Source organism: Pollicipes pollicipes, unplaced genomic scaffold (assembly GCF_011947565.3).
Source record: "Pollicipes pollicipes isolate AB1234 unplaced genomic scaffold, Ppol_2.1 Scaffold_7231;HRSCAF=8579_pilon_pilon_pilon, whole genome shotgun sequence".
In the NCBI taxonomy this organism is placed as follows: Eukaryota; Metazoa; Arthropoda; class Thecostraca; order Pollicipedomorpha; family Pollicipedidae; genus Pollicipes; species Pollicipes pollicipes.
Window position 1 is genome coordinate 7,933,016 of NW_023597034.1, and position 27,996 is coordinate 7,961,011.

The 27,996-nt window shown below is 51.4% G+C and overlaps 1 protein-coding gene across 1 annotated transcript in view; it reads right to left on the reverse strand.

Moving 5' to 3' along the window:
• Window positions 1-17,783: 17,783 nt before the first annotated feature.
• The window catches only part of LOC119110344 (transcription factor Dp-1), a 35,042-nt gene continuing 24,829 nt past the window's right edge, over window positions 17,784-27,996 (reverse strand). The window contains exons 6-8 of the mRNA XM_037234123.1: window positions 20,005-20,087; window positions 19,578-19,661; window positions 17,784-19,155 (exon numbers count right to left, since the gene is read on the reverse strand). Coding sequence (XP_037090018.1) covers window positions 18,962-19,155; window positions 19,578-19,661; window positions 20,005-20,087 — 361 coding nt within the window. The 3' untranslated portion in view covers window positions 17,784-18,961. The remainder of the gene's footprint in view (window positions 19,156-19,577; window positions 19,662-20,004; window positions 20,088-27,996) is intronic.

The following is a 27,996-nucleotide window of genomic DNA, read 5'->3' on the forward strand; positions in this document are numbered from 1 at the left end:
GGTCGGAGCGGCAAAGCACTGACACGTTTAGGTAGGTGATGGAACGGGGAGTCGCGTTGCGCCAGATTTGTAGTAGCACATGGCTCATGCCACGGGCACAAACGCTGCCAAGATGAAGTTGTCCATTTTCCCGTTTTCATGTTTTGCACCATAGCTCGACAGCCAGAGCATCTAGAGGTGCTAGTTCAATTTACAAAGCGTCGGTCGATGCACCGTCTTCAATTCATGTGTGAAACATGATTTGAGCGACGCACGGCTGCTCTGATAACCTCGAACAAGCCGGAAATGTTGGTATTTTGAGAAAAACGGCACCGAATACAACACACTGTTGTCAAAACTGTACCCTGGATCGTGGCAAAATTTACACCATCGGATGCACTGATTCATCGTCTCTATTTTCTATCCATTTAGTCGTCATTCGGTGCACTGCCACGTCCATCCTTTAACTCTGCCTACATGGCTGCAATGCCACATTTCCGCGCCGTCAAAACGTCACCGTTTGGTTACCCAGCTGCCGACGGTCAGTATCTTAAGTGAAACGACGACACACGCACTCGCTTTATGTAGCCGGTGTCCAGCAGCCGCAATTTATTCATTAATTCGTTTCCGTGTGAGAGGTGAGCCGTGGTGGCTATCAGATGCGTTATCTGAGCTCCTCGCTTTGAGACATGTTAGAATAACTAAGCATATCAAATGAAGAATAATATGCTAAGCATGCAAAAAGAGGATCATGCAAATCCTGTGGTCTGTTTTCAGCAACACTCACTATCATGGCAATACAGCACTCCCACCGGTTACACTGGATGAGTTTTGAAGCCAAAAAGACTCTAAATACATAAATGTAATACAACACCACGCAGATACATTGCAGCAGCATTAACAGAAGGCAGTGGCAAATTTGAGGACATCTGGTATTTGCACCGAAAGATCGTGAGATGTTCGTAAATTTTGGAGTGTACAACGACGTTTTCAACGCAGTTGAAATCTGGAAAGCAGACATCTGAAAGCTTGACAACCGTTGATTCTGTCTGAGCAAGCAGATCGTGGGCTTATTACATAAGAATACTTCAAATAATGTTTTTGGTTCATTATTTTTTAGTGCTTTCCCGTGCACCATAAGGTTCAACGCGGCGCCACATTTTCGCGTCGTCAAAACGCCGCCGTTTGATCGCTCAGTCGCCGCCGGCAAGAATTTCAAGCCAAACGACGTTACGCGCACGCGCGGGACGTTGTAGGCGTCTGGCAGCCGTCATTCCATGGCCCTCTAACAACCGTCATCCATTCATTCATTTATTCGGTTGTTGCGAACAAACGATGAGCTATAGCGACGATCAAATGCATTGCCCGAATTCCTTGCCTTGGGAAATGCCATAGAAGCCCCTCACGTCGAGTAAAAAGTGATTTGCAACGAATACAATAAGAAGACCCAGAAAAATGCTGGAATTTTTCAGCATAGCTTGCTGTCCCATCGAAACAGTACTCCTATTTTTCGCGTCATATGCTTTGGAGTCTCTGAAGAGTTTGACAACACAGAAGAATTTCAGAGGTATTAAAGAGTGACAGTAGAGAAATTAGGGAAATCTGACATTTACAGTGATAGCAAATGCGGTTTCCCGGAACTTTTAGAATGCATAACAACGCTCCAGACATAGTGAGAATCTGGAAAGAAAGATTTAAGCGCCCCTGGCAGTCAGCACATCACTCCCAGCTCCCATCCGACATTCTGGCAGCCAGATTTTGGTTCGGCCGGAGAATTTCCCAAATGGTGTCAAATGCATTCCGAATAATGCAAATGCAAATCACCCATAGACGCTCCGTCGCTTAGCGAAGCAAGGGCGCTAGCATTTCTTATTGCTGCAGCCTACTTGTTTCAAAAATAGTTGTCTGAGAAACGTCAGCTGGCCGAATATTACACAGCGTAAATATATGTAAACGAATGTAAACAAAGCGTCAGTGGCAAGGTGAAATGAAATGGGTGCAACAATATTAAAGTTCCTATTCTATACAAATGATCCTACCTTGTTCTGCGTACATAAAATTTACCAATTAGAGCTTTATTTAATAAATATAGGTTCCTGTAAGCGTGTTAATTTCCAATTGATAACTTAAAGAAAACACAGATGGCCAACGTCATCCCAAAGGTTCTGTGTTGTAGCTTCGGCTTAGCCGTAACTTGCGTTTCCATTACCGTGGACTGACAGTCATGATTCAGCTGATTTCAGAAAGGCACTTGTCATAACGTCCGCAAAGTCTCATCCAAGGCGTCAGATGCCATGAATTACCGTTGTCTATAGTTTGTAGGTGATTATAAAGAGCAGGTATATAAAAGATGATTGACAAGAAGGAAAGGTCATCGATGACAATAAAAACCGAAGCCGGAAACTCAAGACGGAATGATAGCTGGCCCGCCTTCGTTCAGGAACCGCAAATTCGGATTTAAAAGATGATATTCTGGAAATGAGATTAATGATTCAAAACACTATATTGTCCAATATGATCTTTAACACGCACTCGGGCGGGTTAAATTGCACACTCCCTTCCTCCCGAAAATAATCTCTGAAAAAGTGCGGTGTGACCGCGCCAAATTTTACATAGTAGTAGGCAAGTGAATATCAGATATTTTGTTATCAAATTGTAGCTGCACCTCATAAGTTCAATGTCCTGTGTTAGGTCAAAAACGAGTCATGACTTTCAGATGACAATTTCTAGGAAATCGTGCAATTTGATGCGACAAGGGAGCGTTAGAGGAAAACGCACATCTCCGAGGTGGCTTCCTAGGCAGCGAAACAATTGAATTTAGGATTACAGCAAACTATATGGGCCTGGGGTCGTGTGTGAAGGTCAGACTGAGGTCAAAACCAGCCTGCTTTTTTACTGGAGAGCATGCTGTGTGGGGTAGTTTCTGGTGCTCAGTTTGAATTATTAATAACAGGAACCTGTTGTCATCTTTCATGTACTTGTTAGGGGTCAGAATAGGTCAGCGACCTAAAATGTATCAGGTTAACATTTGGTTTTCAGGAACATTCTGCTCAGCGCAATCCTCGATGTTTATTTAAATTTGAGAATCAAAGCAATCTTGCTTGATTTTGATCACCTTTACCTTCTTATGGCAAACAAGGTCACTGACCTCAAATAAACGCCAGTGACCTTTCGTTAAGAGCATGTATCTCGGTTCACAAAAGTTGCATGAGGAAGCTTGGGGCAAGTCGTCTAGTGCATTTGCGAGGAACGTTATTCACATGGATAAGACAGTGGCAATAGCCTTATTCCTGGAAGAAAAACCAGGAGTTTTAGGTTTTTCCTGGAGGAATAAGGCTGTTACGGCAGCCTTATCTAGATCTAGGGACACTTTGAACATTAATCTAGAGTTGACCCTGTCCGACATTATTTGACCCGAAGGTCAAGTGACCTCGTGTTTAAATACAATAGAGTTCACGTGCAGTCTAACCCCCCCCCCCCCTCTTCTCTGTGAATTTGGTGTCTCTAGCTCTCTTAGTTCTTCAGATCTCACGGGGGCCAAATTGACCTTCCCAGCCGAGCGGGTGCCGGTAGCATAGTGGTTAACGCGGCTGCGTTAACCATTGCACGTCTGGGAAACCAGAGGTACGAGGTTCGATTGCCCCGCGGTACCCGCCCTTCCTGCCAGGGCGAGAGGCAGGCGACGCCATATAGCCTCAGCAGCCGAGTGCGTCGTAAAGCCCCAATGACACACACTTCCCACACGAGCAAAGGCTATTCAACCGGCCACCCTGGTGCGTGTTAACGTAAAGCGAGAGGACGGCAGTGAATACAAGTCATTATTCAACTGCTGCGGCTTTAGCCTGGTCGGACCTGACCTTGTTGAATTAAGTCCAATATGTTACTAATTAAGCTGCTATTCGATTTGTTTATAAGAGTTGATCGGTTTTAGTTACACTCCCCTGAAACTAGGTGGTAATACGCATAGTATACACGTAAAGGCTCTTTTTGTACCTGTAAGCTTTAGTGCAAGTCGTGAAAATGAAGCGAAGAAGACTTGCTGAGTGGTGGGTGTTGTAACATGCAGGAACGATTGCTGCTGCACTGATTTCCTGCACGGTAGAAAGGGCCGTTTGACGTATAAACCCAAATAACGATACGAATAAATCCCAACAGTGCTAGAAGCACAAAAACTAAAACAATGCTGAAGAAGATATTTTGCAAGAGGATGTGACCACAAGGTCAGTGGGCGAGACACGCTATACAACACCCGTCAAAGCCAGGATGCCACCTCGACAAGAGACATCTCGGTATGCTCGCAAATATGTGATATGAGGCAGGTGCCATTGTTATGTTTTTTCTTCACTAAGTCGTACAATGAAGCATGTGTGTAAAAACGGGTACGCTCCCATGGTTGTCAGCACCACGAAGCTGTTGCATTGTCCTTTTGCATCTCCGTTCTAGCACCATCGTTTGCTGCCGACCGAGAACGTGTTCTCCATGGGTGTCTTTTGAGATCAAGTTCTTATTTCTAGGTTTCCGGAAGTCTCAGCACATGTTCCATCGGTCGATGTGAGACTTCTTTGAACAGAGTGGCTTCCTTCATCGAACCGCCGTAACATATGCCGCATGCATTATAGATGAAATCCTACGGCAAACTTCCATCAAGATTCGCAGACTATTTAGAACATCACTTGTCCTTTCCGGAGCCGCCAGACTCTGGTGTTAACGGACGGCGGTAATGCATGCTGGCGTGCTGTCGGCTCTAGGTGGCCTAATGCCTTTGGTTTTAAGCTCATTGAGTTCGCTCTGACAAGAGAAGGATCACGCACGCATTATCTTGGTCTCAGGAACGCTTATTGCTAATTTGGAGCAATACAAATTAGGCAGCGTGAGCCATCATATCATAGAATTGCTGCACATTCGTAGCTCTAGTCCGAGGCAAGGCACACAGACGTTGTCATAGGGCGCAACTTGAATAGCACATCTCCGGCAGGTCAAATTTATAAAATGTTATGTTTGTCATTGGTTTTGACTTTAATGCCCTTCGGGAAATTACGTACTAATGTTATACTCGGCCCAAGTAATCAAATCCAACCATCTGTGAGCCAGGCAAACCAGGGATGAAAAAGTGTCTTTGTCACCGATGACATTTTGAACCGTCTAAATTGCCGCCTGGAACTAAAGATTTCAGAAACCGTCGCAATGCAACTTAAAATGCGATAAATCACAAAACAGATATAAATTAAATGAAATGCGGCATAGCCACCAAACGCTTTTGTTTTGGAGGCTCATTTGCAGTAAAGTACCCTTTACTGGCAATCAAACACTGAATGATGTTTGAGGCTAAACTAATAAAACAACCAGATCAATGCATGCTTAACATAACCAGCCTAGAGGCATTTAGTTTTCTTTTCCGTTGAAGGGAGGAACATTCTGCTTCCCAACCAGGGATGAAGTTTTCCATTGTTAGAGTATTTTGTTTCAGTTCTTCGTTAACATTTACGCATTATTTTTCATAATTCATAATTTCTAGAGTTCAGCCCCCAAAGCTAATTTTGAGAAGCTACACCATTGCTTTCAGCTGTGAAAAGAAAGTACGTCAAATATGGGGAAGAAACTGATTTAAGTACGTTTCGGAGGCAGGCTCAGTCATTCTTTCTTCTGCGTCCTCCTCCCCCTCCCTCACCCCTACGTATTTTGAACAGCTGCATCCCTGTAGCCCTACGTTCACCGATAAAATGGTTCTGCAAGCACCTGAAGACAATATCACTTTTGGTTTTGTGGTGCCGTCGTACAATCAGCTGGAAGCTTTGCAGACTTTCACCATCTTTGCCTAATTGTTACTGGTGCAAAACTCGCCCTCATTATATGATCCCAACTATTTATAGCGAAACCCACGCAGTATTGCTATCAATAGACGTAAACAAGATTTTTGAACACCCTTCCGCTTTGAGTTAGCTTTATAGGCAACATGATGAGAGATAAAGCGTTTTATTCCACGCCTGTCCACCGATCAGTTCGTCAACTGAGGTGCATCGGACAATGTGGGAGGCCTACACCAGCAATGCTCGGCCTCTTGCCTCAAAGCCGCTGTTCCCCTCATTATCAGGAAGCCCCGGATGAATCCTTCACATATGTCGCTCCAGTGAGCTCCGTTTATCTCTGAAGCTGCAGCTCAGGTATCCACAAACTTTAATCCCCCTAGATTAGCAGGTCTTTTAAAGCTATTGCTTAAAAAACTGACGATTAGCTACGCTCTTCCACCCAGCCAGCTCCTCACATGAACACAACCAACAGCAGACCACAGTCTTGCACTGAACCCAAGGCACTGTCGCGTAGCGAGCACCCGCGCCTCTCTGTCTCAAGTGGCACGACGCTTTATCGCGCCCCGCAGCAAACTGATCACATTCGTCGCAAGATGCTGCGGCCAGTCACGATTCTTACGACTAGTCATCAGCCTAGTTATTTGGTATTTTATACTGTTGCGCATGTAAAGTGAATCTTGGCTGAAAAGTCCGTGAAAGGCACTGATCTGAGGGGCATTGGAAAAGCGCTGTCGCCTCTGATCTGTAACGTCCGCACTGCTATAGTATAGTTTGTAGTATACCTCGGTCACCTGCTGAAAACTATCCTGGTTAAAGCCACTATGTTTGGCAGCATCTTATGGCTCAACCTACTCATATAGCGAAATGTCAGCGTTTCGACATGTGCTCTACACATGCTCAGCACGCAAATAATAGCGAGTACAGACCAATACTAAGCTTTGAGTTTCATCTAGTAAGATGGTCTGTTGTTATATGTTCTGGTCTGGTGAAATTTGTTCTCATGTTCAAAGTCTTTGCCACCAATTGGCCCGCAAAAGTCTCAGTTTTTGTCACCTACCATACACGGTGAATCAGAAGCTTTTTTCACCCCTGAGGCAAACCGCAAGCATTGCGCTGTCTATCAAGAGTCACGGTGTCAGAGCTTGAGTGACTGGAGTGATATACTTTAACATGCTAATTTCTTCTTGAACGGAGACCGTACCAGCTCCGCTCACAAGCATGTTAAAGGTTGATGTTCTCAAACTTTTTGCTACATCGGAACTGCTAACACATGTTTAAATCAGTGACGTTTGTGACGCAAGTGAGCTGAAAGAGCAGACAAATCAAGTCAATCAACAAGGTGTTGACCTACCCTTGGCCTAACCCAACCCTAGTCACTAAGCTCTGTTAAAGTTATGACATGATGCTGACGCGTAGGGATATGGCCATTCGTTCCGTCCTAGGTATAACGCTAGACTACACGAGTGTCAATTTGTATTTTTTTGTGAGGGTCTTGGCGCTCCCAATGTTGAGTTCCCCCCCCCCCCCCACTGTTGGCTTGCCCCACCCCAATGTTTTTGGCTGGAATGCTACAAAAAAAACGTGGGTGAAAGATAATCATAACACAAAACTATCTTCTTTGATCGTTCTGCGTAGTGGCGTCTCGTACCACTCTCATAACAAAAAGTCATGGCTGCTTTCACCACAAGATACAAATCGTAACAGCTGAGCGAAGATGCAATAAACGTCACATACCTAGCGCCATAAGACACGCAATTGTTTGTGAGGCTAAAGTAAAAAGCTTTGGAATATGGGGATGACCTAAGTTCTTGATGGCTAGCCCCGTCCCCGTCCCCTATAACCAAAATGCGTGTCGCCTCCCACGACCGCCATGGAAGAGTGTCGTCGGCGACCTAAGGTAGCCTCTAAACGGGCGCCTTCACGTGCCGATCGGAAGAGACGCGTGCGTCCAGCGCCTGATCTCTGGATCTAACCCTGCATGACTTCTATACTGCTTAAATTATAGTTTGATAAATTATACAAGGATTGAAACATATATATCGCTTAACAAAAATAAGGTGGGCTAAATCCGGTGAGAAAAATAGGGTGGAACAAGTTGTCTTGCCTTCGGCTCGCCACCCCCTCCCCCCCTATTAATTTGCAAAAGCAGGCACCCATGCCAGACTACCATTAGCGTGAGAGTCGGATGCCTGCATTCTTCCAATAATTCTGCTTTTGTTAAAGATGTTTTAACCGACTTGTGACGTCACCGTTCAGGCATCAGATTCCACCGCGAGGATTTTTTAATAAGGTTGGCCGGTGCTGTGGAATGCCATTTAAACTTTTCCAATAAGGCGATTTGATGCAGAAGCAACGGAGTCTTTAAAACCTCGCAGACGGTCGAGGGCGGAGAATCAACGTTTGTAGTGGCGGGTAACGGTCGCGCCGACCACAGGTCAGTGCGGGCAGGTCAGTCAGTGCAGTTTTCCATGGGCATTGCCAAAGTAGGACGGGGAACGCGTCCGTCCAATCTGACACAGGAGGGGCGTTCCTCGCAATGAAGAACAAAAATCCTTAAAAGATTAAATGATCAACATTCAAGACTGGGCTGGAATGAAACTGCTGATAATTATCACCGACAACGAAAGAACAATCGTATGCATATGATTAAATTTGCTCGGTATGGACCATTTTTCCTTTCTTTTCGCAACAGCACGTAGCCCAGCGAAAGGAATGTGTTTGTGCACGGTTTAATGTGGAAGGTTTGCGGTACGCTAAAGATCGGCGCTCAAGTGACTGCTCTCGCCACTGTGCCGGGGCCACCACATCCCGTCGGCCAAGAACGGGGGTACGGCGCTGGATAATTTTTATGGCAACGGTCAGGTCCAGAGCTATGACCAGCTTATTATGGCTAATCGCGATCATTACAATCATACTTAATTACAAATTACGACTGATTATGATTCATGATGTGGAATCAAATTAATCGCCGCCTGGCGGCCAGGAAATCAGCTCTAGTCGATGGGAGTAGTGCAGATGACGTTGGGATGGAACGGACCAGAGGTGCGAAATTGAAGAAAGAACTTGTTCACCTCAGATTGCCCAACACTTTCGGTCGCGTTCTCGGTTTACCCCCACCCCGACGACGCCTGTGTTGATGCCTCCCGCGTAACGAGGCGTCAGTTGGGAGGCGTCTGGTGGGAGGTCAGGCGGGAGTCTTCTGGTGGGAGGTCAGGCGAGAGGCGCCACTGACGCCAGCTGCTTTGGGAGTCCGCTTGTTTGTGGAATAGTGGCGGGCAGACGCTCGAGTGACGCGCGGTGTGCAAACGCTTATGTTAAGTAACCTGGAGTCCAGAGAGAAAGGTGGAACCGACTGTACCCGCTGTGGTGTATCCACTTTGATGACGACCTTGTTTGCGGGCAGCTTTACATTGTCCGGGTCTGACTTGTAGACTACATGACGGATCGAGTTATAAATTTCCGAATGGCAAATTCTACGCCACAGATTTCCCCGCCAATACCAAATTCAGAAAATTTGAGAGATTAGTGTGGATAGTTTCGTACTCGAGTGGTTGGATTATTACACATAGAAGCATTGTCGATGCAAACCAGTTTCTTACCCCGTCTATACTTACTGACTTTTGTGCCCCTTCTGCTGCGAAACGAACTTATCCGCTGCGCATATTTGCGTACGTACAGTTGCTTACGAACAATAGTGTATGCGATTTATGCAAACAAGCTTTTTCCATGCCAACATCTCCCATGAGAAGCATTCGCCAATATGTATATGTTACTTACGTTTCTTATACCATACGATCATTTGCTCTCGAACTTTTTCACGTGAACCTATGCGTAAGTACTTTTGATTTATAAATCTTTTAGACTTTACACACATTTGTTCACGAACAATTACGTACGTGTTTTATGCATACGTACTTCTTTCCATACGAACTCTTATCCTAAAACCATGGACCTAGATAATGTATTTGCAGATGATATCAATCAAGGCTATACACAACTGGAGCCAGAGAAGTTGGAGGTTCATTGAGATTGAGCTTCACATGGCCAATTGTTTTTTTCTGCTGAATACAACATGACTTTTCTCATCGGGGTGACTTTGTGGGGGTGAGGATCAGGCTCAGGCTCAGGCTGCACGGTCAGGACTGAACCCCGTTGTGGTCACTGTCAGTGACCCACACGGTCAAATTAAGTCTACTTTGAGTCAGCCGCGTCCGAACGCGGTATTTTGTCGTTAGCACGGGGATCGTCTCGACGCAGTAAATCTGTGACTGGAGGTGGATGCCTTTTTTGGCTAAAACGACGGGGGCATTTAAGGCGAGAGGGGAAGGGGTCCCAGGGGGCACACGAGTGCCCCACGGGGACTGTGAGGTACTCCTATCAAATTTGCGCATGCATTATATGCACTCGAATAAATGCTAACAACTTTAAAATCTAGGTAGACGCGTAAAAATAAGCAGGTTGAAAGATGCAATGCTGACATACATCATTGAAGACGTTTTCAAATCTTGCGGTACGCTTAAATGGCTTTTCATTTATGGATGTGTCTCACTATTGTGAAACTATGCATAAATAAGCCCCTGTTAAGCAACATGACAAAAACATTTGGAAAGGTGTAGCCAACGCCAGATGTGAATTGATTTCAGGAGGTTTGTTTCTGCTGTTCCGTCTCACTTCCCTCGTACTTCCCCTTGGTACAAGTTTGCACTTTCACCATGCAAGGTGACAAAACTGTCGAAAATCATTTGTTTGGAGAGACACCAGCAAGTTGCCATCTAACAGCCGAAAAGATAAAACACTAAAAATTTCAATGCCAGCTGGCTTAGTATGACTAGTCGCATACAACAGGAACGTACCTAACGTCCAACGTTGAGCGAAACTGGCATAAGGTATTAAGCTAGTAGCAAACACTGCCTCGCGAACTTCATGTAAAGTGCACTGCTTTGGGACTGTTTCATGCTACGATTTATATGCCATAATTGCATACGTGGTACCAATCTCTCAACATAAATTGCAATAATCTTCTGATAACACGACAAACGCCAAATATCGACACGCAAAATAGCCACCGTAGCATGCCGAAATGCGAATTGACACAGGAACTACGGACATAAAAGACATTGGAAAAAGTGGACGACGTTGGGCTTATTGAGCCTTGCCTGCCAAGATAGGAAATTTAACCATGTTTCTCCGCGTCGGTGTGATGGCTCCCCGCGCGACTCCAACTCCCTGCTTTCCTCCACGCTTAATACGTTCATTCATTCTTAGTGAGCAAGCGAGAAACAAAATCAATGCAAATTGCTTGGAACCACACGAAGACGATGCCAGTCAGTTTTAGGTTTCCTTTATCATCGGCTGGCCTCCCAGGTCGGGGCAAGGCTTTTCAAGAACAGAACAGCGATTTCTTAGGCGAATCGTTGAGATATTAATACATGTTTATTGTCAATAATTATCCTGTTAATATTACCGGGTGGCTATTTTGCGTGCAACGATTTGTTTGTCGCTAACATTTTACCAACAGTTTTAGGACAAGCCAACATTTTGACACCATGCCTGATCTCCTCCCTTAGAATGCGACCGAGAGAGCGACCGAACAGACATAGAAAAATGATCGGATTATCACAGAAGCCCTGGGCTGGGGCCAAGGACGCCGGAACGGAAGGGGGAGGACCAGGGGGCTGGGCCAGCTTTAAGCCAGAGTTCGTCCCGCTAACGGGTGTCGATTTGTGTTCTCTTGTGAGGGCCCTGACTCTCCCAATGTTGAGTTGGGCCGCTTGGTCCAATTCATGTTGGCTTGCCCCAGTCCCCATGTTGGCTTGGTCCCCTCAATGTTTTTGGCTGGAATACTACAAACAAACGTGGGTAAAAGATGATCATAACTCAAAGGCTTGTGACACGCAATGGCTTGTGAGGTTAAAATGAAAAGGTCTAGAATGTGGGGATAGCCTAATTCATTCATGGTTAACCCCGCCCCCGTCCCTAACAACCAAAATGCGTGACGCTTCCCATGACCGCCATAGAAGAGCGCCATCAGCGCCCTAAGGTGACCTCTAAAGGGGCGCCTTCACGTGCCGATCAGAAGAGATGCGTGCATCCAGCGCCTACTCTCTGGATCCAACCGTGCATGACTTCTATACTGCTTAGATTAAAGACCTTTGTAAATTATGCAAAAATCAAAAACATATATTGCGTTTAATCAAAACGAAGTGGACTAAATCCAGTGGAAAAATTGGTGGGAGGTAGGTTGTCGGACCTTTGGTTCGGCCCCTCAATAATTCACAAACATTGACACCTTTGGTCCCGTTTATCAAAAGTGGGTGGTGGCGCCCCTTCGTCCTGGTATGAGTAGGGCAATGTCTTAGCATGAGTGAAGTTTTGTCACCAAGGACATGCATGCTCACAAGTAGGCATGAAAACCTGTAGCTTAAAACAAATCGGAAATATTTGTAATCCCAAGCAAATTTCATGCTAAAATGTGATTTCATGTAAGAATTGCTACCCGTGTGGGAAGTTATCGATGGCATGGCACACAACACAAAATCAAAGGATGGGGAGCTCATAACTACCAACTAACACACTTGGCGTGATGGCTACGATAACACACTTGAAACTGAGGACGACGGAAGCCTCTTGCCCGTTGACCTAGCTTGCAAGGATTGTTTTTTTCCTGCTCGCTGCAGTCCGCTGGCGCACGGCGCGGTCCGCTCTCCAGGCTGCACGCGGCCTGAGAATGGAGCCGCGCTATCGGCCCCCGGAAGACGCTGTCTGCGGCGCGTGACGTGGCAGGCGGAAGCGTCCGGGTCACTGGGGTCAGCCGCGCCCCTGCCAGGCGGGAGCGATAGCAAGATCTGACGTGGCGCGCCATAGGAGAAGTGCTCTTTATCTGCTTGCAGCAGATACATTACATAAGTGAAATAAAAGTTAAACACTGTTGTATCTAAACCGGCTTACCACAATGTCTTGTAATGAAAGATGCGAGGAGTCCAAAAAGCGCCATCGGGCCTCTGACCCCTATTGACCGCCCCGTGATTGTACCCCAGCAGGACGCAGCCTTCGTGGTGCAGGCTGTGGCCGTCAGCTGCGTGACGGCCTGACCGCCGCCGTGGTCAGACGCCCCGAGCGCGTCAGTTTCCGTCCACGCCCGGACGCAGCGGAGCTGGGCGCGGTCATCCACGGATGCATGCAATATGGCCACAGGCAGGGTGTCGACGTGTATCTTTTGTGAGGGCTCTGGACCTGCAATGGCCCCTCAATGTTGGTTGGGCTCCCTTTATCTGTTTGCTGGAATATTACAAAAAGCGGAAAGGTTTGATATCGTACGGAATTTACCGCCTTTGAGCAACAGCTTGGTGGCCATGACTATTATGCATTTGATGTACGAGAAGAAAACTACTTGATAAAAAGGTAACACAAAAGAAACGCGTACCTAGGTAAGGTTAGGTAATCGGGCCGACGGTTGGCCCTCGCCCTCTCCCCTCAGCAGTTTACGCAGATGGACACCGCTGGCTGCAACAGTTTTCTGCGGCTTACATGTCGCCTTGATCTCATAGGTCTGAAATATCTCATGTTGGCTGAAACTAGAGATCCATACCGAATAACGTCAGTGGAGACGAAGATACGCGCACTCTTACGCTGGTTCTCGTAATATTTCAAGATCACGTATCGAATAAAAAGACAAAATTTGATTCTCAGTTGGCATGATGCAGCCCATTATAAACAGCTACAATTCATCTGACCAGAAGGCAGCGGTTGCCATCCCGTCCTTACACGTGGGGGCGTCCCATCGCAGCCGCGGCTGACAACGCGTGAACAAAGCTGGCACTACGCCCGCGGCTGACAACGCGTGAACAAAGCTGGAAGTATGCCCACGGCTGACAACGCGTGAACAAAGCTGGAAGTTTGCACGCGGCTGACAACGCACGAACAAAGCCGGAAGTTTGCCCGCGGCTGCATGAAGACGCGAGCGTAGGTTATATTCGCCACGATGACTTCTAACGCTGCTGGTGGAGGGAAGAGAGCCTGCTGTGCGTATGTTTCGACCCACACCCGAACGGCAGCAAGCTAAGCATGTCATCTCACGCTGGGGCGTCCTCGGAGGAAGAGCGGCCTCTCACGTTGGGGCGTCCTCGGAGAAAGAGCGGCCTCTCGCGCTGAGGCGCCCTCGAAAGAGCGGCCAGCCCGGCGTCGGCCGGCGCGACACCGCCGGCGCCATATACCGGCGACACCGTGTCGCGCCATATCCGCCCGTACTGGGGGCGCGACACCGCCGGCTCGCCTGCCGCGCCATATCCGCCCGTACTGGGGGCGCGACACCGCCGGCTCGCCTGCCGCGCCACATCCGCCCGTTACAGGGGGCGCGACTGCGACGGACGCCCGGGAACACGATCCGTCCTCAGCCGCCCCAGCCGCTCTGTTTGGCCGTCACAACCACGCGGCCGAGAAGACTGTCAGCGCCGGCGCTTACTCGACCGACAATGCTGGAGCCGAAGGGCTCGGCGACAGACGGGCGGGGTCGGCGTGACCTGACACGCAGGCGCTCAGCATGACCTGATACAAAGGTGCTCGGCGTGACCTGACACGCAGGCGCTCAGCATGACCTGATACAAGGGTGCTCGGCGTGACCTGACACGTAGGTACTCGGCGTGACCTGATACAGGGGTGCTCGGCGTGACCTGATACAGGGGTGCTCGGCGTGACCTGATACAAAGGTGCTCGGCGTGACCTGACACGTAGGTACTCGGCGTGACCTGACACAAGGGTGCTGGGCATGACCTGAAGCGTAGGTGCTCGGCGTGACCTGATACAGGGGTGCTCGGCGTGACCTGATACAGGGGTGCTCGGCGTGACCTGATACAGAGGTGCTCGGCGTGACCTGATACAGAGGTGCTCGGCGTGACCTGATACAGGGGTGCTCGGCGTGACCTGATACAGGAGTGCTCGGCGTGACCTGATACAGGAGTGCTCGGCGTGACCTGATACAGAGGTGCTCGGCGTGACCTGATACAGAGGTGCTCGGCGTGACCTGATACAGGGGTGCTCGGCGTGACCTGGTGCAGGAGTGCTCGGCGTGACCTGATACAGGGGTGCTCGGCGTGACCCGATACAGAGGTGCTCGGCGTGACCTGATACAGGGGTGCTCGGCGTGACCTGATACAGGGGTGCTCGGCGTGACCTGGTGCAGGGGTGCTCAGCGTGACCTGACACAAGGGTGCTGGGCATGACCTGAAGCGTAGGTGCTCGGCGTGACCTGATACAGGGGTGCTCGGCGTGACCTGGTGCAGGAGTGCTCGGCGTGACCTGATACAGGGGTGCTCGGCGTGACCTGGTGCAGGGGTGCTCGGCGCGACCTGATACAGGGGTGCTCGGCGTGACCTGGTGCAGGGGTGCTCGGCGTGACCTGAAGCGTAGGTGCTCGGCGTGACCTGATACAGGGGTGCTCGGCGTGACCTGGTGCAGGGGTGCTGGGCATGACCTGAAGCGTAGGTGCTCGGCGTGACCTGATACAGGGGTGCTCGGCGTGACCTGATACAGGGGTGCTCGGCGTGACCTGATACAGGGGTGCTCGGCGTGACCTGATACAGGGGTGCTCGGCGTGACCTGGTGCAGGAGTGCTCGGCGTGACCTGATACAGGGGTGCTCGGCGTGACCTGATACAGGGGTGCTCGGCGTGACCTGATACAGAGGTGCTCGGCGTGACCTGATACAGGGGTGCTCGGCGTGACCTGATACAGAGGTGCTCGGCGTGACCTGATACAGGGGTGCTCGGCGTGACCTGATACAGGGGTGCTCGGCGTGACCTGATACAGGGGTGCTCGGCGTGACCTGACACAGAAGCACTCGAGCGACGTCCTCTATTCTCATGGCCGTATTTACCTCCACTGCAGAGCTCACTTGCGGGACAAAACTGTATTTGACAGACAGAAAACGAGCATCGTGTCGTAGGTCCATAATAATAGAGAAACAATCATTTTGGGGCAGACAGCGAGGCCTATACGCTATTTTTTGTAGCGATTGACGGTGTAAAACTTCGCTGCCAGTGTTCCAATGGTTCGTGGCCTCTTCCCTTCCCACAGCGGGCCATTGTTTTGTATGGTTGCTATGGCCCTGGACGCCTCTGTAAAAAAATAAGGACCTGCGGTTATCGATTGCCTTTGGGGCGTCATTGGCGTTTTTGGTCGGCGCTAGAAGCACTATCTGTTCTCACCGGCATGATCCTGTTCATCGACCCGCGCTCCCGCCGTGTCGTTCCCTTCTGACGACACCGCCACTACCCGTCCCAAGCCCGTATTCGGAGGAGCCGGCGGTGAAGAAGATGCCGTCCGCTGCAGGCATAGCTACAGCCGCGCTCCCAGCGGCCGCTCTTCTAGGTTCTGGAGAGTCAATCATCCTTGCTGCTTTGGGTGCCGTGACGGCACAGCGTCGGGACGAGGTCGTTGCAGTAGACAAGCCTGAAAAACGGAGATAATACCCAGCCCATGGTTAGCCCCCATTTGACTTCCTGTCCTGGGAGGCAGTTATGGTGCTAAAAGAAATCAGTGTCTACGCGCCCCCTCCCCCGTGGTTGTGTATATGACCTCGGTCTATGGTACTTCGCCTCAGAAAATTTTGTGCTCCTACCAGCTAGACAGCGTAGAACTACTTCGGCGTACAAAGAAGGCTCGTCCAGCGGACTCGATCACGCGCGGCGGCCAGGTCAGCAGCGACCGGAACTGTCCGCTTCGTGTGTTCAGCTCTGAGAGCGTCGAGGATGTCCTGCCCCAGCCTTTCGGCCTGCCTCCCAGGGCAGCGACCTGTCCTGGAGACGGCCTGTTCTGGCACTCTTATTCCCTCTCTCATTCTTCTTCAAGAGATAGGTCAATCCACTCTGCACGAGCGGCTCGCCAGCGTACGAACACCCTGGACGGGGCTGATTTTTCGGTGCGAAGAGGGCTTTTCCGGTGGTTTACCAGCCTAGTAGATCAGGGGGATGTGAGCCCTCCCCAGAACGTGACCACTTTTCCTGTCTCGACGCTTGGGCTCAGCAAACGCCGCGGCCTTCCGCCCAGCGGCGATCAGCTGTCTGTACAGCTTTGACGTCACTCTTGGGTGACGTCACTCCGTCGGGACCTGCATGACGTCACTCCGTCGGGGCCTGGGTGGCGTCACTCCATCGGGTTGCTGCGGGCCGCCGCCCGCCCAGCTACGTTGCGGGGCATGCAGACCATGTGCAGGCAGTTCGAGTGCTCGACGTAGCTCGACTATGCAACGTTGGCCTTCAGCCGCTCCGCTTACTGTTGCGGTTCCGGGCGGGGGGGGGGGGGGGGGCATCTGGGCGGCGCATGCGGACTTAATCAGGCGTAACGCGTGGCAGGGACCGCAACTTTCCGGTTTGGCGTTCTGATGCCCTTCCATTGGCCACAAGAACGGCTGCCGATGCCTGTTCTCGGCCGCCACCGTCCATGGCTCGCATCGCCCTGAAAAGCGCATCGTTTTCGCGCTGGTGTCCATCTTCTCGTGTTTGTCTGCCCAGGCTCCCCATTTGGTGTGCCTGATGATGCGGCCGTCTTCTCCAGACTCTGCAATCACACCGGTGTTCGGTGGTTCATCGGAGCCTGGGCCGAAGAGGCCGGGTACCCGGCGCCTGTCCACTATCTTTTCCAGTGAGCCGTTCCATTTTGGGGGGCGGAACAAAAGAATGGGGAAACGTGATGGTGTGACTCAGCTGTCCAGCTAGCTACGTTACTCAGACTTAGGTTCAGGCCCTGCTTCGCGAGGTGACGAGACAGGTACTGGGAGGGGGGGGGGGGGGGGCAATGTCCGGATACCGAGCCCCGTCTTCTTCCAGAGCGTTGTGCAAACCGCAGAAGTCGCAAGCTATTCCAGTCAGTCTTTTGACTGGACGCCCTCGGTCTCAACTTGGAGCATATATAGCAGCCTGGACGTTTCTGGTCATCTGAGCAAAACAATTGGCCGTCAGATTTGACGCCAACAGCTATATTTATAGCCCATAGGCGAATGCAAGTTCTAAATAATGCTCGACAGCATCGTTCAAACTATTGTGGCGACACTGACAGCACGGAAAGGGTACATTTGAAAAAGTTCACGTTGTGACCTTTCATGGCCGCTCGATACTTGGCCGGTTGTTCGGCTCTAATCACGGTCCGCCGCCGACTGCTGCCGGAATCGGGGCAGCGGCACCGCCGAGCCGCGCTCCTGCGTTTGGCAGGCAGAGTGGCGGCGAGCGCGCAACAGGCTCGGGCTGGTCCCGTCCGCAGGGCCAGGCGCCAACCCAAACAGCCCTCACCCAGTCGTCACATCGGTCACGCGGCGGCGCGCTGTTGCGTCGCGCTGCCACCTGTTCCGACAGAACGTTACGGCCCCGCCAGGGAGCGTCACGCGAGCGCCGCTGCGAGGCTGCGGCACCGCCCAGCGAGCCGAGCCGGACGGCGGCGCGTAGTGACGCCGGTGGGCGTGTGCGTGTATTTTCCATCACGGTCCAGCGGCAGTATAAAGGAGATCGGTACCAGGACCCGGGCCCTCTCGCCGCGCACAGCGGCACGTGCCCGCAACACCCACACACACACACACTCACACACAGTCCGGGCGGCCGACGAGGCAGGCGTATCTCGCCCACCAGCGCATCCCAACGCCGCCAACCTGCCGGCCGGGCTACAACGATTCACGGCCGGGGTGCAGCGTCCGTACTTAGACGCCGCTGTCCTCGCCTACATCACGCACGTTAGTTGCTCGGCAATCTTTATACAAATCTCAACAGAACGCCTGACCAACGGTAAAACGGGAACACAAACGGCGCCTTCTCTGCACGCTAAAGCAGTGGCCGACCTTTAAACTGGCAACGAATGAGAGCGCCCCGCCAATCCCCGACAGCTTGGAGCCAAGCTGAAACAATGTGCTCACTGATTAGACCAAATAAAGAATCCGACTTTCGGGCGCACTCAAAACGAAATCACATCAGACCTTGATAGAAACAAAACGGAAGCAGGCCACCCCGCGCCGGGCGGCGGATGGGTTCAGTGCCCTCCTCCGTCCGGTACCCCCGGATGGTCCGGCGCGACCCCTCACACCCCGCCGGTCCAGCGCCGCTGGGCCGCGTCCGCGCCCGCGCCAGCCTGACTGCGCGGCCGGCGCCTCTTGGCTCCGCCCGCCGGGGCCCGCCCGCCCCTCGTTTGTACGCGCACTCAGTGCTCCTCCTCGTCGTCGTCGTCCTCGTCGTCCTCCTCCTCGTCGTCGTCGGTGTCGAAGTCGATGCTGGGCGTGACGGAGTCGCCACGCTCCGAAGTCGTGGACGTGCCGCTGCCGAGGCCACGCGTCGAAAGCGCCGTCTCCAGGTCGACGCTCAGCCGTTCCGACTGGCTGCCGTCCCGCGCCAACTCTGCCACACAGGGGACACACACGCGTCTCAGTCAGCGGCAGGGCGGCGACGCGGCGCGCTACGGCAGGCCGACGCCACAGAAGCTGCGAGGCACGCGGCGGCCCGCCGCCACAGAAGCTGCGAGGCAGGCGGCGGCCGACGCCACAGAAGCTGCGAGGCACGCGGCAGGCCGACGCCACAGAGGCTGCGAGGCACGCGGCAGGCCGACGCCACAGGAGCTGCGAGGCACGCGGCAGACCGACGCCACGGGGCCGAACCTTTCGCGGCTGGGTGCTGTGAGCACAGGGCTGGTTCAGAGCGTTTGTGAGGCAATTTTTCTGTCCCACTTGTCGTAAGCAGCCTGTGTCCACATGCGGAGGACTCCGCTAACAACCAGTTTCAACCGTAACGTGCTACAGCCCGTCCCCAGAAGAGGTACTCACGGTCTATATAGGGCGCCAGGGAGGGCGGCACCATGGCCTTGGCCTTCTCGACGTCCTCCTCGCGACACGTGCCGTTCTCGAGACCTGTCGGCAGCGCGGGGCGCGCCGTCAGCGTCGGCAGCGCAGGTCGTCAGCTGGACCCAGTCACGGCAGCGGACCCCCCCCCCCCCCAGACGGAGGATCGCCCCCGCAATGGGACGGGGCGGCCATCCCACCGTCATCACTGCCGGCTGTGCGCCAGCGGTGAGGTCGTACCCACAGCCGGCCTCCCTCTGGGCGCCGCCAGTGGCTGCTGCCGACGACATCTTTAGTGCATGGTCGGCATGACCACATCCCCGCTTTGTCGGTTCCCATATCGAATCGACTGCTCGTGCCCTGCCATCAGCGCGCGCGATTCCTGCTCAGGGGCACGCGAGAAACCACTCACCGAGCGCCAAGCCCATGCGCTTGAGCACCTCAATGTCATCGTGAATCTCGAACGTGTCGTTGAAGTTGAACAGGTACTCCATTCTGAAACGAGCGGATGGCACCGTCAACGTCAGCCCGAGACGTGCTGCGATGCCGGCGTTGCCTCGACAAACGGCGTTTGCAGGATGTGACGTCAAACCAAGCAAGGCCAGCACGGCACATGTCAAAGTTCACGCTCTCCCTCACCTTACTCTTTGGTTGATTTTTCCCAGCAGCAATAGCCCTAAGCTGCACACAGCTCCAAACCGACAGCGCGCCATAAATCACAAAGGTACAACTAGTCACCGACACAGTAGTTTGCTCATGGCTGATGGAGCAAGGCAGACAAGAAGTACCAACCATGCGACGCTGAACAGGCCACTAAGCGCTGACTTCATGAAGAAGACCATACCACAGTTATATATCCCACTTCATTGTAAATACAAGGCGCCTCCATAACAAATCGAATAGCGAAATTAGCGCAGGAAAACAAGATTAGATGCAATGTGCGCATCTATCCATCCATCCATCCATCCATCCGTGCATGCATGCAAGTCCCATCTGCAGACAAGGCGTGGCCATATAAAACATAAAATCATCGCACAGTGTCTACAACGCCGAATTGCCGATCGCCTATGCGTGTATATTACATCATGTTCTCACGCAGAGACAACCATGCTCCCGTTCTTATCTACTCTTGAAATCAACAGCAGCTACGCATGGTATAACGGGAGTGACGGGATAGAACCGATCGGAATATCAAGGCCTCGGACTCTAACGCACTCCACCCGCAAAGTCTTACGTTTACATGTAATTCCGGAGCTGCCGAAATTGCTTGAGAGTTGTTGAAATTAGATGGGCGCTTTCGAACTGGTGAGACTTAATTCCAAAGTGAGAGCGGAAACGCCCGGTTACTCCCGCACAGCTCTTTTTGGCAGAGGACGCTCTTTCTGCTACTGTCGGCCGCTGAAGAGGTGCCGAGAATGGATGTCTCTCGCTTAGATGCAATTCCTTCGCTCTGCATGCGGCGCATTAGTTCTGAACTGTATGCAATCACGACGAATGAGGTTGGAACGGGGTGCAGTTCCTTGAAAACCGCTGCGCCCCGTTCCCGCGTTCCAGACGGTACGCTGCAAGTTTGGACCGAACGGTACGCGACCTGCCGTTTTCGCGACCCCGTCAGTGACCCGAAGCACGAGGAGGTATGCGACTGGGCCCCACGAGCTGATCCCTGGGGCCGAGGTCTGGGTCCAAGCACCAAACGACACTACGCGATCCCGGCTTTACTTATGGACTTATGAAGGGCCGAATAATTACCTCCCAGATCTGTGTCGTCCGGCAGGAAACAATGGTTAATTTGGAAGAGGACCAATTGGGACCAAGCTCCCGGGTTCCGTTGTTCACCCCTGAACAATTCTGGAAGCCAAACCCCACCGTGCATTATTTTGCAAGAGCTCAAAGAAGCCAGGACTAGGAGCCTGATTCTAGAAGAGACCAGAGAACCAGGAAAGGTCGGTTTTCAAAACCACTGGAAAACAGATTCCCGTATATAACGGTCAAGAGGCGCCGGTGTCCGGCTATACAAAGGGACCGACGGGAACTCGGATGCAGTGCGTGTTGTATGCAGAAGAAACCAGAAGACCCAGGATCCAAGGTCTGGATTTGGTGAGGAGGCAACGGGAACCAAGATGCAGCTTCTTTATTTTGTGAACAAACCAAAGGATGCCAGAAACCGACAATTGGAACCATGAACATTTCTAGTGATAAGCAACGCGTGATTGTTACCTTCCAAACCCATCGGTGAAATCTGTACCAGTGAATAACAGTGACAACTATTGACCCAAAACAATGTATTGTACAAAATGTTAACTGTCGCAAGGTTTAATACGCGTGCTTATGACTATCAGATAAAAAAACATCATGAAACAGTGCACGGTTATGTCATTATTTCTTTCATGGGTGCTGAGGTAATGGTACATCTACGAGCCGGTAATAAATTACATTCAGACTTGGGGAAAAAGAACGTTGTAAAACTGGTTTAAGTTGCCGTGCCCTCAGGGAACACTACCGAGCATCTCAATGCGACACCTCATACAAACGTGGGGCATATGACCGGCGGACGATTGGCGTTTGAATGACGTTTAAACACACATCATTATGCCAAAACTTCACATGTTCACTTCATGCAGCATTTTTTTTATAAATGATGCTCTTAACACGCACTCGGGTAACGGGTGGTGTCAAGTTGACCCCCCCCCCCCCCCCGAATATTTTTTCCGAATGGTTTCCGAACGGCGCGGCGTAGCCGCGCCAAATTTGCATAGCTGTAGACGATTGAATAGCAAATCGTCTGATATAAAAAAATTAGATCCACCTTGTAAGGTCGCGGACCCATGGCAGGTCAAAGTCAAGCCATGGTTCCAGCGAAGGCGATTTCTAGGGAGTCGTTCAATCTGATGCAACAAAGGAGTGGTAGACGAAGCCATACATCTCTGAGATACTTTCTTAGACAACAAGACAATTGAATAAGTAAATTGCATTAACCTAGGGTCAGGTATGAAGGTCAGACCAAGGTCAAACCAACCCGTTTTATTACTCCAGGGCTTGCTGTATGGGATAGTTTCTGGCGCCCATTTCGAGCATATCGATAACAGGAACCGCCTTATACACCTACCATGGACTTCTTAAAGGTCACAATAGGTCATTAACCTAAAATGACTACGGTAAACATTTTGTTTTTAGGAGCATACTGCCTAGCGTAGCCTTAGTCGCGTATTGAAAAGCAAAACTCAATGCAGTTTTGTATGATTTTGGTCACCACGACCTTCAAAATTTCCACGGTCACTGACCTTAAATGAGCATATAACCTTTTGCTTAAAATAGTTATCTACGTTCTAACGGCCATATCGAGACCATCATCGAATTTGACCTTCTTTGATCTTATTTGGTCCGAAGGTCATGACCTAGGAACTTCAAATCTTGACCCAAGTGAGTTCACGTACAGGTCAAAACACCCTGTGAATTTGGTGTTTCTAGCTCTCTTAGTTCCTAAGATTTCAGCTGGGGGGGGGGGGGGGGGGGTCAAACTGACCCTCCACCCGAGCGAAGGGTATCCAACCGGCCACCGGGGCGCGTGTTAACGCATGGCGTTCGACAATCCACGTCCCTACGCGTCCCAGGGATCATTCTAAAGGGAAGTGATGGTAAATCTTTGGCGGTGCTATCTGTTGCACCATCCTGTAAAGATGAAAGACAATTTCCCACTATAAAGCAGCATTTCAGGTGGGTTCCGCACTACTGACAAGACGCAGAGCCTGTGGGGAAGGGCATTTCACTGGTCAATACGGTTGTAAATTTGCTAACTCCAACATGAAACTTAGAATGCCTCAACGCTGATGATGATTTGGGGTTTTGGGGCGCATCGACTGCTGTAGGTCATGCAACGCCCATAGCCATCATTTTATGCAGAACCGTAAATCAGGCAAATGCATCCGGCCACCCTATAAAGCCTTGATGATCAGGCCCGGTATCACGATGAAAATTTTACTGATATATCTGCAGCGCGAAGAAAATGGAACACTTTACCAAACTCGACAGCATGCGAACAATGCCCAAAAAAGTGACATAGCGTGCGACTCTGGACATTGTGTCCGAAAAACCGCGCTCTCGTTGCGGGAAGGTGACGGCAAGTGACGAGTACGTGATGCACGGTCAGCGGGTCGGAGCATCGACTGCAGCGTGGTCTGTCGCCAGCCAATAACAGGTGGCGGTGCGTGGCATATGTGTGGCCTATGCGTAACCGGCAAAGGGCAACTTCCTCCCTCCTATTGTTGCGAAAACACGACTGCCATAGTCCAATACGGGGTTTCGCTGACTTCAGCTCGTTGGCGTTCAGCGAGTTCCAGTGGAACTGCCATCAATTCTGCATAAACGACGACACCCCGGGTTGCATGTCTTCAGCTGGTGGTGGTGTTATAGGAATGTGTGCCCCTGTCGTAGGAATGTGTGCCCCCTGTGCTTTGCACCCGCGTAAGCAAGATCATTCCCGCAGATGCCCACGCCACTTGGGATTCAACACATTGCGACCGTTTTTCCTACTCGATCCCATGAGCTAAGACGCGATTGAATGTCCTGGACCAATCGATTCGACGAGGAGAAGCCACCAACAGCCAGGAGACTGCTCAAGGAGACGGAAAGAATCAGATGCAAATTGTTATCGTCTACTTCAATAAATCAGAGAGCTTTGCTGATGGCCTTAAGCTTGGAAGTGAAGACCCACGCGCGTGCAGGCAGTGTGAATGGCCGTGATGCGGAACCATACACAAAAGCGCATCCTACACCTGTATCCGTCTTCGAACCATCCGTATAGGTCATCACGTGTACGTCAAAGGAGGCTATGTGCTCTACGGCTGCGTCTTTAAGTTCCGTCATGAGAACGCGTTGCTTTTGGATGTTCGATAGCGAAACATTCACTCTTGGCGATGCTACCACCCAGGAAGCAGTCTTCATGAGTTTAGGTTCGATGACAAGTGGTAGGTTGAAGCCGCTCGCGTCTAGAACTTCCCGCATTCGTACACAAGAGGGATAAGTTTGTGGTGGCCGCTGAAGTACAAATAGCCTTCCTAAGCCTTGCGACAACACTGCTTTGTAGGTGGGAAGATCTGGGAACTACGCTAGCTGGCACGTGTAGCGCAGTTCCAGCACCTGCCTTCGCAATGCTAGTGGGGGCTAGTGAGCCTCCACCAGAAGACTATCTACGGGCGATACTCGGAAAGCCCTGTGGCGATACGTAATGCCGTGCGGTGCACCGTGTTCAAAGTACATTTGATCAGGTCTGATGTACCGTCACAGATAAGACAGCCGTAGCCAAGTTTTGAACGAATGAGGGAACAGCACAGGAGAAAGAGCGTCCTCCTGTCAGCACGTATGATGTACGTCCCATGCACCTTGTAACGTTAAGAGATCGTGAACATTTGTCGCAGATATTTCTTATGTGTTCTTGATACGTTAGGCGTCGGTCAAATCATATACCGAGAAATTTCACGGTATTCTCAATAGCGACGCGTTGCCCATACAGCCTTATTCCCATTTCAGAGCAGTGGCGGCGGCAGAAATGAACTGCAGTTGTCTTCAATGTGGAAAACCGGAGCCCACTGAGCACACTCCACTTCTCCAGACGTGTGTCAGCCAGCTGTAGCTGTCGCTCCATTGTGCGAGTGGTCGATGAGTTACACCAAATGGCGAAGTCGTCTACGAACAGAGAACGGCTGGTCCCATGTGGAAGCATGCCCCCTATATCATTCTTCACCACTGCATAAAGAACGACACTTAATACGCTGCCCTGAGGCACACCATATCCCTGCGGATACCTGTCGGAGTGATAAGAACCAGCACGCACCCCCAAAAATCTGTCAATCAAAAAGTTTTACAAAGACTTTCCCGTGTGACCACGGATGCCACAATCGAATACCTTCATCAAAATGTAATGTCCCCATGTGATATCATAAGCTTTTTCTGTGTCAAAAAAGATGGTGCCGATATGACGCTTGCTAATAACCCCGGTCCGCACTGCGGTATCAAGAGTTAAGATGTGGTAAATTGTACTCCTGTTCTTACGGAATGCACACTGAGCATCGGTAAAAAAGTTCTGCCGCTCTGAAATCCATGAGAGCCGCACATTCACCATCCTTTCGATGAGCTTACAAAGCGAGGATGTAACGGCGATCGGGCGATAGTCAAAGGCGTTCCCTCCACTTCTCCCGGGATTTACTATAGGCGTCACTATGGCCTCTCCCCAGATTGGCGGAAAGCTACCTGACTCCCATATCCAGATGAAAAGTGCCAGTAGTGCTCGTAGTATATGGGGAGGAAAATGCCGTATCATGTCATTGTGGATGAGGTCGGACCCCTCCGCGACACTACACGGTCAGCAAATGGCCGCTTGAAGTTCCATCATAGTGCAATGCTTGTTGTACGTCAGTATGTCATCTTTATACAAATTAATCCGTTAAGTTTCACATCGCGCCGTGTCGCAAAAACCGGGATCGCAGGTGTCATTACCGCAACCGTCTGACAAGGCTTCCCCACGGCTTCCGCGACATCACTCGGGTGAGTGATGTCTTGATTTCCCACTCGCAGTAGGGGAAGTGAAACTGGTGGGTGCAATCCAGCGATTCTTTTAATGCAGTCACATGCATGTGAGGTCGGCGTGTGACGATTCAGTGAGTTGACGTAGCTGGGCCACGATGCACGTTTCGCCTCTCGTATAGTGCGGTGTGCGGCCGCGCGTGCTTGCCTGAAAGCTATGAGGATTAATGCTTTGCTGTACCGGTCAAAGGCCCTAAAAGCTCTCTGACGTGGGCGAACAGCGTCTCGACACTCGTCGTTCCCCCAAGGCACAGGGATGCGACGAGGGCATCCAGAGATGCGCGGAATGCATTCTTTCGCCGCGGCCAAAATGAGATGCGTAAATTCTTCCGCAGTCGGAGTCGCAGAGCCGAAATCGTTAGAAAAGATTTCCTCCAGGCGGGTCCCAAATCCGCTCCAGTCCGCCTTCTTAAAATTCCAACGCTGGGGTCGAGTACCAAGAGCAGTACCCTCACGGTACCGAGCCCAGACCGGAAAATGGTCACTTCCGATGGGCCCTCTGAAACATTCCAAGTGCAGTGTGGTACCAACTGCGGACTACAAGTATTTAGGTCTAGCACTGACGATCGTCCTGATGGCAATGTAGAATGCGTCCTTGCTCCTGTACTTAAAACACATAAGTCTTCGTCCCGCGCCAAAACCTCACATAACTTACCGCAAGTGTTACTGGCAGCCCCTCCCCCCCCCCCCCCCCCAACAATATAATGTGCATTAAAATCGCCTAAAACCGGTAGAGAGGGAGCAAATTGAGACTATTTCTCACACTCCTCCAGATGAAAACGGAGCCCCAGGTGGCAAGTAACGAGAGCAGACAGTTACGGTGCGGCGGTTAAAATTAGCCACTGTTGCGACGGCTTGCGTCTGTTTTTAACACCAGACGCTGCGTGGGTACGCTTTGGTGTACAGCTAACAGCGCGCCACCGTAAGCAACGGTGTCTGTCGGCATGTCAGTGCGGAAGGTGGTGTACCCCTTCAGGCTGAAGGCCGCATCAGGTGCCAACTTTGTCTCTTGGAGACACACGGCTACCGGGCAATGCGCACTTAAAATTGTCAGCAAGTCCTGGGTGCTTGACTTTACACCTCTACATTTCCATTGTAAAGCTGGCTGAATGAGGGGGCTTTAAAACATTGTAATGTTTGAAAAGAACTTAGCAGCGCTAGAGTCCGGCCCATGGTTGTTGGTTCTATCTTCAGAACCCGTTCGCAGAGAGATCGGGCGGATCCTGGGACGGATCGGGGGACTACCGCCATCTGTAGGCGAAATCGGCCCCGGCGGACCACGCGTTTCTGGGTGCCCCGTTCTAAACGGGGCCGGCGCGACGACGTCGTGGTCCTAGGTGGCGGTGGCGGAGGACCCATAGGCGGATCTCTCCGCCGGTCGGAGACACCTGCGGGAGCTTTCACACGCTTTCGGGGAGGCGGGGGGGGGGGGGGCTTCCCCCGTTGGAGCGACCACCTAGTCCGCCCCAGACAGCGGGTTGGTTGCCTCGGCACGCTCCCGGTCTACCAGGCATGCCCGCTTTGCCTCACGGGCGCAAATGTCTACCTCGTGGCGCTCTAGCGTCTCTGCTGTTCACGAGCACGCGCTCGCCAAGGTTGCTTTAGTCGCCGGGCTAGCAGGCAAGGCGGCAGTCGACAGCGCCTGGTAACCTCGGTCACGCCGAACTATCGCCCAACCACCGCCCCCTGCCACCGACGGCGAACCCCCCGCGGGGGCGCCGTCGAGGAGGTTGGCAGATAGGTCTCCTTCGACCGCCCCAGCGAGGAAGGGGGAGCCAGGGCTACCAGATTGGAGTCCAGCGCCCGGTTCGTCGACACAACCGCG